This window comes from Hippocampus comes, unplaced genomic scaffold, assembly GCF_001891065.2.
Source record: "Hippocampus comes isolate QL1 unplaced genomic scaffold, H_comes_QL1_v1.1 scaffold96, whole genome shotgun sequence".
NCBI classification, from domain to species: domain Eukaryota; kingdom Metazoa; phylum Chordata; class Actinopteri; order Syngnathiformes; family Syngnathidae; genus Hippocampus; species Hippocampus comes.
Window position 1 is genome coordinate 341,420 of NW_017806074.1, and position 11,589 is coordinate 353,008.

At 39.9% G+C, this 11,589-nt stretch overlaps 1 protein-coding gene and 1 long non-coding RNA gene across 2 annotated transcripts in view; one reads left to right on the top strand and one right to left on the bottom strand.

Moving 5' to 3' along the window:
• The window catches only part of LOC109530640 (uncharacterized), a 10,603-nt gene extending 4,873 nt beyond the window's left edge, over nt 1-5,730 (top strand). The window contains exons 2-3 of the long non-coding RNA XR_002171038.1: nt 4,565-4,651; nt 5,003-5,730. This is a non-coding gene — a long non-coding RNA (uncharacterized LOC109530640). The remainder of the gene's footprint in view (nt 1-4,564; nt 4,652-5,002) is intronic.
• A 2,491-nt stretch (nt 5,731-8,221) lies between these two features.
• nck2a (NCK adaptor protein 2a) overlaps nt 8,222-11,589 on the bottom strand; it is a 27,137-nt gene continuing 23,769 nt past the window's right edge. The window contains exons 3-4 of the mRNA XM_019894422.1: nt 11,318-11,579; nt 8,222-8,955 (exon numbers count right to left, since the gene is read on the bottom strand). Coding sequence (XP_019749981.1) covers nt 8,761-8,955; nt 11,318-11,579 — 457 coding nt within the window. The 3' untranslated portion in view covers nt 8,222-8,760. The remainder of the gene's footprint in view (nt 8,956-11,317; nt 11,580-11,589) is intronic.

The following is an 11,589-nucleotide window of genomic DNA, read 5'->3' on the forward strand; positions in this document are numbered from 1 at the left end:
GTTTTAACCCGAAAAAAACGACCATGTATAGTCAGGCATTTTTGGCCGAAAAAAAAGACCATGTATAGTAAGGCGTTTTGTGCCGAAAAAAACGTCCATGTATAGTAAAGCGTTTTTGGCCTTAAAAAACAACCATGTATGGTAAGGCCTTTTTGGCCGAAAAAAAAAACGACCTTGTATAGTAAGGCATTTTTGGCCGAAAAAAACGACCATGTATAGTGAGGCGTTTTTTGCCGAAAAAAACGACCATGTATAGTGAGGCGTTTTTTGCCGAAAAAAACGACCATGTATAGTGAGGCGTTTTTTGCCGAAAAAAATGACCATGTACAGGAAGGCGTTTTGCGAATTGTTCCGTGGCGTGAGTGTGAGCGCGAATAGTGCAGAGAAGACGATCAGAAAGTTCATGGCCATACACATTTTCAAGAACACAGAAGAAGGACAGACCTGGATTTGAACCCTGCACCTCCACATCGCAACGCCGACGAACTAACCATTCGACTACCAGGTAGGTCATGAAAGCTTCACATTGTCCCTATACAAGACCGTTTTTTGAAATGTGAGCGCATTGATCGTAAGGCTTTTCTTTTTTTTGTAAAGTATTTTTTTATGTCTAGGAAGGCATCTTTAACAACAACAACAAAAATTGACCATCTATAGTAAGGCGTTTTTAAAGCCATAAAACGACCATGTGTAGTCAGGCGTTTTTCAAAGGAAAAAAAATGACCATACATTTTCATGTGTTTTGCACCAAAAAAGACGACCAAAGGCGTTTTTATCCCCCGCAAAAAACAAAAATGAATAGTCAGGCGTTTTTGGCCGAAAAAAAAGACCATGTATAGTAAGGCGTTTTTGGCCGAAAAAAACGACCATGTACAATATAGTAAGGCGTTTTTGGCTGAAAAAAAAGACCATCTATAGTAAGCGTTTTTTGCCGAAAAAAATGACCATGTATGGTAAGGCCTTTTTGGCTTAAAAAAAACGACCATGTATAGTAAGGCGCTTTTGGCCGAAAAAAAAGACCATGTATCGTGAGGCGTTTTTAGACGAAAAAAACGTCCATGTATAGTAAGGCGTTTTTGGCCGAAAAAAACGACCATGTACAATATAGTAAGGCGTTTTTGGCTGAAAAAAAAGACCATCTATAGTAAGCGTTTTTTGCCGAAAAAAATGACCATGTATGGTAAGGCCTTTTTGGCTTAAAAAAAACGACCATGTATAGTAAGGCGCTTTTGGCCGAAAAAAAAGACCATGTATCGTGAGGCGTTTTTAGACGAAAAAAACGTCCATGTATAGTAAGGCGTTTTTGGCCGAAAAAAACGACCATGTACAATATAGTAAGGCGTTTTTGGCTGAAAAAAAAGACCATCTATAGTAAGCGTTTTTTGCCGAAAAAAATGACCATGTATGGTAAGGCCTTTTTGGCTTAAAAAAAACGACCATGTATAGTAAGGCGCTTTTGGCCGAAAAAAAAGACCATGTATCGTGAGGCGTTTTTAGACGAAAAAAACGTCCATGTATAGTAAGGCGTTTTTGGCCGAAAAAAACGACCATGTACAATATAGTAAGGCGTTTTTGGCTGAAAAAAAAGACCATCTATAGTAAGCGTTTTTTGCCGAAAAAAATGACCATGTATGGTAAGGCCTTTTTGGCTTAAAAAAAACGACCATGTATAGTAAGGCGCTTTTGGCCGAAAAAAAAGACCATGTATCGTGAGGCGTTTTTAGACGAAAAAAACGTCCATGTATAGTAAGGCGTTTTTGGCCGAAAAAAACGACCATGTACAATATAGTAAGGCGTTTTTGGCTGAAAAAAAAGACCATCTATAGTAAGCGTTTTTTGCCGAAAAAAATGACCATGTATGGTAAGGCCTTTTTGGCTTAAAAAAAACGACCATGTATAGTAAGGCGCTTTTGGCCGAAAAAAAAGACCATGTATCGTGAGGCGTTTTTAGACGAAAAAAACGTCCATGTATAGTAAGGCGTTTTTGGCCGAAAAAAACGACCATGTACAATATAGTAAGGCGTTTTTGGCTGAAAAAAAAGACCATCTATAGTAAGCGTTTTTTGCCGAAAAAAATGACCATGTATGGTAAGGCCTTTTTGGCTTAAAAAAAACGACCATGTATAGTAAGGCGCTTTTGGCCGAAAAAAAAGACCATGTATCGTGAGGCGTTTTTAGACGAAAAAAACGTCCATGTATAGTAAGGCGTTTTTGGCTGAAAAAAAAGACCATCTATAGTAAGCGTTTTTTGCCGAAAAAAATGACCATGTATGGTAAGGCCTTTTTGGCTTAAAAAAAACGACCATGTATAGTAAGGTGTTTTTTGCCGAAAAAAACGACCATGTATAGGAAGGCGTTTTTTGCCGAAAAAAACGACCATGTATAGGAAGGCGTTTTTTGCCGAAAAAAACGACCATGTATAGGAAGGCGTTTTTTGCCGAAAAAAACGACCATGTATAGGAAGGCGTTTTTTGCCGAAAAAAACGACCATGTATAGGAAGGCGTTTTTTGCCGAAAAAAACGACCATGTATAGTCAGGCCTTTTTAGTCGAAAAAACGACGATCTATAGTCAGGCGTTTTAACCCGAAAAAAAACGACCATGCATAGTAAGGTGTTTTTAGACGAAAAAAAACGACCCTGTATTGTAAGGAGTTTTAGACGAAAAAAAAACTGACCATGTATAGTAAGGCGTTTTTAGCTGAAAAAAACTACCATTTATAGTCAGGCATTTTTGGCCGAAAAAAACAACCATGTATAGTCAGGAGTTTTAGACGAAAAAAAAAAACGACCATGTATAGTAAGGCGTTTTTAGCTGAAAAAAACTACCATTTATAGTCAGGCATTTTTGGCCGAAAAAAACGACCAGGCGTTTTTTTGACCAAAAGAACAACCATGTATATAGTAAGGCATTTTTAGCCCCCCCAAAAACGACCATGTATATGAAGGCGTTTTTAAAGCTGTAAAAAATGTGAAAACATCCTGTGATAAACTCCAGGAGCTGTACCAATTCATGCTCGGCAAAGTATACGATACAGTGGAACCTCCAAAATGGTCCCTTTCATCATACCTACAAACCCTAACTACCCTTGCTCACCCCGAACCCTAATTCTACTTCAAACCCTTAACTCTAATCCTATTTGCAACTATTTGCAAACCCTAAACCCTAGCTGTACTTTTTAACACTAACCCAAACCCAAAACCTTCACCCTAACGCTAACCCCTAACCCTAACCCAAGCCAAACAATAACCCTAACCCCAGCCCAACCCTAACCCTAACCCCAACCGCTAACTCTAACCCTAATGATAAAGTCTGACCCGAACCCAAACTATCATCTTCACCCTAATGCTAACACCTAACCCTTATCCCTCACCTGAGCCATACCCTAACCTTAACCCCAGTCCAACCTTAACCACTAACCTGAAAAGTAACCCTAACCCGAGCCAAACCCTGACCCTAACACCAACCACTAACTTTCACCCGAACGATAACCCCTTACCCTAACCCAAACTGGAACCTCAACCCTAATGCTAACCCTAAACCTAACCCTAACCACTAACACTAGCCCAACCCTAACCCCAGGCCAACCCTAACCCTAACCCCAACCGCTAACTCTAACTCTAACGATAACCCCTTACCCTAACCCAAACTGGAACCTTAACCCTAACGCGAAACCGAATCCCTAACCCAAACCCTAACCCTACCGCTAAAATGAACCCTAGCCCAACCCTAAACCCAGCCCACCCCTAACCCTAACCCCAACCCCTAACTCTGACCCTAACGATAACCCTTTACCCCAACCCTACCCCAAACCCTAACCCATAACCTTAACCGTAACTCTAACACTAACCCCTAACCTCTAACCCTAAACCTAACCCTAACCCCAACCCCAACAACTAACCCGAAAAATAACCCCTAAAACTAACACCTAACACCAAAACCTAACCCCAACGCTAAGCCTAACCCCAAAATCTTACCGTAAATCATCATCTCACCAATCACGACTGTCACTGCACGTCACCGAGTCAGACTTTGTGGAATTTGAATATATTGTTCGATAACAAGTGAACACGAGCTCTTAATGTTTAAGATTGTGGCATGCGAATGACCCCACAGTGCATTTTGTCCACACTCCTCTCTCCAGTGAGATCTGACAACTGGAATGTATGTGTGTGTTGAGTAGAGTCTTTGTGTGTGTGTGTGTGTCCCTAAACCTAACCCTAACCCCAACAACTAACCCGAAAAATAACCCCTAAAACTAACACCTAACACCAAAACCTAACCCTAACGCTAAGCCTAACCCCAAAATCTAACCTTAAATCATCATCTCACCAATCACGACTCTCACTGCACATCACCGAGTCAGTCTTTGTGGAATTTGAATATATTGTTCGATAACAAGTGAACACAAGCTCTTAATGTTTAAGATTGTGGCATGCGAATGACCCCACAGTGCATTTTGTCCACACTCCTCTCTCCAGTGAGATCTGACAACTGGAATGTATGTGTGTGTTGAGTAGAGTCTTTGTGTGTGTGTGTGTGTGTGTGTGTGTGTGTGTGTGTAGGTAGGAGTGGAATGCAGGAAGGAGCCAGATGTTGGCAGACGTTTGCAGCGAAGTCTCCCAATGGTCGGGAGCTCGAGTCAGCAAATAGTTTGTACAAATGAACGGAACATTTTCCGATAGTGGACACTCTGTGTTTGTGTGCGTGTGCGTGTGTGTGTGTGTGTGTGTTTATTTATTTATGTATGTGTATACACACACACACACACACATACATTTATATATATATATATATATATATATATATGATATATATATATATATATACTGTATACACACACACACACACACACACACACACACACACACCCTGGAATCCCCTGGATGCACCGATAAAAGTATCGGTTCTGTCCATCTGTACTCATACACCTACCTGTGAAAATGATCCGATGCTATGACATCAATACCACTTCCCCATTCTGACACCTATCTTTTGGGCAGGTGAGAATAGGAGCTGTCAGCCACATGGAGACACTTAAAGGTAAATGAGAAAGTTTTGGCTCTGATACTATATTATATTACAGGACCTATGACCTCATAAGGCATATGTTTGTTTTCATGAACGCATAAGAGTGCACTTTGATTTTACTGGACCTGAATCCCCAGTAGACTGAGTTGAAAATAAGCGTTCAAGGTCCCTCTGTCCCTTCAGCACAAGCTGTACCTGCAAATAGAAAAACAACCCAAAACAAAGCTCACACACACACTGAAGGGCTAACAGATGCACAGTGAGGAAACTCTCCCCACTTTGGCCTGTGCAAACAGGGTCATCAAAGTCTGAGTGTGCCACTTCCCTGAGGGTGGGCAGCAGCGCCCGGTGGTCCCAGGCACAAAGCTGGCCGCAGGCAAGGCGGAAAATGAAAAGGACGCATGAAAGTCACGGATGGATTCTTTCTTCAGCCCACCTCTGGCTTGATGTTACCCATCCAGACTCGCGTGTGTACATGCTCACTTTGCTCTACTTGGCAGGACAAAACAGCTCCCCCTCTATAGACTCTTAAAACCAAGCTCTTCCTGACACAACCTCAGCACTTTTATTCAGCCTTGGGGCTGGCCGTAGTTGGAAATCAGCATATTAGTTACACGGCCTTATGGATTTATCATGTCATTTGATGACCCGATAAAGGGGTGGGAGTCAAACCTTGATGAAACATTCTCAGCTTTTCACACGATGAGAATGTGCACATTATTTTACAACTAAAGAGGCATTTGAACCGTTTAACACAAGACTTTATGGGAGCCATAAATTCTTTGGAAATCTAAAATGAATATCAATATTATTTTCCTTACTCGTTTCCATTCTGTAGCAATTGTTGAGAATTGTCAGCCCATCCGCCATATTGGATGTGGCTTTAGTATTAGCCATAAATTCGGCGAATAACACACACACACACACACACACACGAGTTTTTATTTCGGGGTGGCGCTGGGGGGGTGAGACGGAAGGACGAGGACAAATATTACTGATAAATTATAAATATTTCATACTGAGGCAACGACTAAAAAAACACTGTAGGATCCACTTGAGTGCTCAGCTTGATGAGTTGAGTCAGGGCAGGGCAAATAGCCTTTTTTGGTGAGATTGTTTTTACACAGATTAGCTGAGGTAAACATTTGATTTTTGATTGCTTTTACTTGGGTTAACTTTTCAATTAGTGCTGCCCTTTTTGGAAAATGTCTCTAAAATGTTCTTGTTCGCAAATGTTAGAATTAAAAGTGCACAAATGCCACTTGAAGATGGAGAAATCCTTTAAGACAACCCACGGCCGCCACCTCGTGGAAATGTTTTAATATTACACGCTTGCTCGTTTTAAAAAAAAACAACAAAAAACACGCCTTTCCCACTTCAAAACATATCCTCTTTGACAGAGTTGCTGTTGGAAAAAAAGCATGGACAGAAAGAGTTCAACTGAAACAAATCTTAACATTAATAACACTGGTAAACATTTTTTTAAATAAAATGTTTTAATCAAACATTTCTCAATTATGTGCACTGATTACAAATCTGACTTCGATTTTTCTCGACCACATCTGGCTTTCATATTAATAATAAAAACAATGTCATGTCTCATATAGGTTAAAAAAAAAAAACCTCCAAAATCTTATGTGCAAGAAAAACAAGGAACAAATTTTGAAATCAGTGTCGATATTTTTAAGGACATAAAGCCACCTTGGATTCAAAATTGACATTGACCAGTGTGTAATTGTACTGTGTCCCCCCCCCCCCCCACACACACACACACTTTTGTCACATACTGTGAATGAAATTTGTATCTATTAATTCTATTTCCACATACGGTACATACATTGTAAGAAAAAAAATCAGGCCTTCAGTTTGAATAGTCCTCAAAAAAAAAATTTATTGAACAATTGTCATCACGTTGTCAGTGATACAGTACCATAGTTGGTGTCTTATTTGGAAATATATACATACAGTGGACACATGAATTAAATAACACTCATTAACATTCAGGTAGATCCTATATAATTAAAAAAAAAAAAAAAAAAAGAAAAAGAAAGTGAACCAACCTTCAACACTTCCATCAGTAAACAAACCAAACGCAGACAAAGCCAAGTGTGTGTGTGTGTGTGTGTGTGTGTGTGTGTGTGTGTGTGTGTGTGTGTGTGTGTGTGTGTGTGTGTGTGTTTGGTAGGACTTGACAGGGTGCCTTCATTTATGAAGAAAATGTTGTGGTCTGCGTGGAATCAAATGAGTAAAGTTTGTTTGTGTTGCTGGGACACACCGGAAACAAACATTTGGCACATGTAACGGTACTGGAAAGACCCTTTTTGACATTCGGCTCCATTTCATGACTGCATTTCTTAGTACAAGTGGCTCCAAACGCTCTCACGAGCTGAGGTCGGCTTCCACAATAAGTTTAACATGACGCCGATGAGTGCAGTGACATCCTGCCAACTGGGCGCCACATTTGGCTACACTGATGAACTGAACAGGAAATCATTGTTAGAATCCCACACATTGAACAAACTGACAAATTTGTATTTGTTTAATGGCAATTTTGATCAAAGGCTGTGTGAAGTTGTGTTAGAGCGATATTAATAGAGAAAAAAGGCAAACGTTTTGGAATTTGGCAACAGTAAAGGAGTTGTAATCCATTTACAGTATTTGTTTGTTGTGCGGAGTTAGAAAATTGAACACAAAAAAAAACTCTTGCTTACCTAAAGTATCTTCCTAATATCTCTTCACAAAACATGTTTTGACATTTTCAATATGTTCAGGTTATGAATAATATGGGCTTAATATTAACGCAAAAGTTGTTCAGGCTTGGAATAATTCAGCCCTTACTTTTCCTAAAAAGGTGTACAAGTTATGAAATAAAATGAATGAACGACAAAAATGTCCAGGTTGTTCTTCTTTTGTAACCGATTTAAACTTAAAATGTGGTCATGGTTCGAATGCAATTTGGCCTTTGCAGTTTCTCAAAATGTTTACAGGGTGTGAATGACTTGGGCTGATGTGACCTCAAAATTTGTTTCGATTTTAGGAATAATTGGTAATTAACTTGAACTAAAAATTTTCAAGTTAAGAATAACTTGGTCTTGAAATCAGAATGTGTACAGGTGATGAATAACTTAGTGGGACTCCACACTGGCTGAGGCTATGAATAATTTGTGTGTGTGTGTGTGTTTTTTTTTTTTTAATCATTTGCGTAACTGTGAAGTCAAGTGCACACGTTACGAGATGAAATCTGAAAAAAAAAAAATTAAACAGTCGTGACGTGACGAAAAGGAAAGAGTATTCCTGGTCACTTATTGAAGTCATTGCCATGATTGACAGGAAGTGAAATCAAACACAGGAAGAACGAAAAACAGAGGGGAAAAAAAAAATAAAAAAAATAAAACAATCACTAGTTGTCATCTTTTTCAAGTAAGTTTAAGAGCAATGGTGTTAGGTCGTACTTGAATGGGACACATGACATTACAGAGACTTAAGACTCCCCCCGGGGAGGGGCGTGAAGGCTTCAGTGCTCACCTGCTGAGAGGCAAAAGAAGAAGGAAGCTTTACCCGACGGCCACCAGGGGGCGACAGAGGACGTGGTTGGAGTGTTGATGCCACCAGAGGAGGTCCAGATAAGGCTTGATTCATAAGACAGTCAGGGAGTGGTGTTGTATAGATGTGTTTGCGCCTGACAGATATCCAGTGTGTGTGTGTGTGTGTGTGTGTGTGTGTGTGTGTTTCACAGCAGTGCTTTGACCAGGTACAGCCTGTCTCCCTGCTCGCTGGTGAAGATGGGGGCTTTCTTGTAGTGTTCCACCAGCTCCTCCATGGAGGTGAACCTGCGCTGGCCGATACAGTAGGCGCCGTCGCACAGCTGCACTTTAAAGTGCTTGTTCTTGCCCGCCGCCTTGAGGGACACCGAGAAGTCACTGGGCTGAAACACAAAACGGCAACATTGCTGGGGTCGGCAGAAACTCTTCCCAGTTTTCCTCCCAGAGCCGCGCCCATGGATGTTACGCCAAATGAGCAGGTAGAATGTTACTTTCCCCACATTTAAGCATGTGTGATTTTTTTTTTTTTATAAGTGTTTACATAGTGTGTTTCAGGAAATGTGAAAAGTTGGATATATCGAGATGGTAAAGTCACAGATCAGTTTACGTTATTGTTGCAATCTCCACTTTCGTTGATGTGATTAGGGAGAGAAGTTTGTTGTCGTGGTGAACACTTAAAGACTGCAGATAAACAGTCTTTCACATGAAGGAATGCTTCATTTGCCCTTATTTTAGTGTCGCATGAAAGATCGCGTTTACTTTAATAAAGATGAATTCATTGCTTGTGACCTTCCAAAAATAAATCACAATATTTAAGGGGATTGCTATGAGATTATTTTCCAAAATAGTCAGCTCAATCATACAACCGATGAGCAGTTAATCTGTCCCATTACTTTTGGTTCCTTCAAAAGGGGGAGGAGCATAAACAAACGGTTGTTATTCCTCCATCGTTCACCTGATTTGGAAGTGAATACCCTCTGCGGAAAGCGGGAAAAGCACATCTCGCTTGTTTCATTTTAAATCCATTGAGGTGTCGTCCAGATCTTGAATGCTGAAAATTGTGTCAACCTCCCAATATTTTTTGACCTGTCTGTATGTGATTAAAAAAAATAAATATATGAAAAATTAAAAAGAAAATGAGGTCACCTTTGACGAGTGCAACCATTTTATTTCGAGGTTATAAATAAATGAAGGAGTTTTGAGGCAAAGGCTGAACTGCAGAGGTGACGCATGAATTCATCCGACCATGGTGATGTATTTCCCATGCATGATGACTCAAAGCACGCAAGTGCAGTTTGCTGGAGCACATATGGGATGAGTCAGTATCTGACGGCACCGCTCCGTGCTAACCATGCTGCCCTCGTGACATTTCATTTCCAATGTCATTTTTGGTGTGCGTTTATCCGTTTTTCTTTTTGTGGCCGCGTTTACCGATAAATTGCTTCTCGAGACGTGTCTTGAAGTGACTTTGGCAAAAATCACCAATGGAAAGCAACATTAAGCAATAATGACGTTTTTTTAAAAAATGACAGCAGAAACTGTTGGAATTGCAGAAATAATGATTAAAAACCCAATAAAAAAAAAAATAGTTCAGGGATAGGCAAGTGGCAACCTGCTTGCACACTTGAGATGGCCCGGTGAATAATCAACTAAAAATGTTTTTTTCCCCAAAACATTTTTGGGGTAACGTTTTTGACCAATAATGGGTACATGGTGACAAAATCCCAGTTAAATTGAAAAAAATCAGAAAAAAAAAAATCCCCAAATCTGCCAAGATGCAACTGAATTTTGTGCCATCCTTGAATGGTACCGTCAACGATTTTTATGCCATTTTTAATGGAAAGCAACATTAAGCAATAATCAAGTTTTTTTTTTAAAAAATGACAGCAGAAACTGTTGGAATTGCAGAAATAATGATTAAAAACACACACAAAAAAAAAAAAAACTAGTTCAGGGATAGGCAAGTGGCAACCCGCGGGATGCTTGCACACTTGAGATGGCCCAGTGAATAACCAACTAAAAATTTTTTTTCCCCAAAACATTTTTGGGGTAACGTTTTTGACAAAGAATGGGTACATGGTGACAAAAAATTTTGTGCCATCCTTGAATGGTACCGTCAACGATAAAAAAAAACGCCTTTTAATTTTTCTCGAGCACGTCGGGTTTTTGAAATATTATCAGAGTTTTTGTTTTTAAGTTTGATCTATTAAAAAAGCTTTTGTGTAAGACAGGTTTTACCATGCTTTGTGATTTATAGCGATGACATTTAAGAAATTTTATATATGTATCTTTAAATATACACACACACACACACACACATACACACACACTTTATGCTTATTCTAAAAACTCTCACTTAACAGCAAATTTTAATTCGCGATAACTTTACATGTCCCTTAATGTAATTTTGACGCCAATTTTAATTTATTAAAAAAGGCCTTTTAATTTTTCTCGAGCACGTCAGGTTTTTGAAATATTTTCAGTGTTTTTGTTTTTAAGTTTAATCTATTAAAAAAGCTTTTGTGTAAGACAGGTTTTACCATGCTTTGTGATTTATAGCGATGACATTTAAAAAATTTTATATATGTATATTTAAATATACACACACACACACACACACACACACACACACACACACACTTTATGCATATTCTAAAAACTCTGTGGAAATTTACCATCACCATTGCGGAAATTTTCGACCCATTTACAACCCAAAAAGTGGATGTTTGTTTTTTTTTGACTCACCGACGACTCGCTGTCCCGTATGAGGAAGTCACCGTCGTCCCCTCGCTCATTAAGTATGCGCTCGGCCTGATGTCGGGTAACGTTGCCGTAGTACCAGTCCCTCCCGGCGAACCTGCCTGAGCGCGACGGCGCCGCGTAGCGGTTCTGCGGCGAGATGGTCTTGGAGGAAGGCGGGCCGGTTCGCTCGTCCAGCACCATCACATAGTTTTTAGGAACCAAGCCGACCACGCCGCGCGAGTTCTTACACCGCCACCACTTGGGGCTGTTGTCCG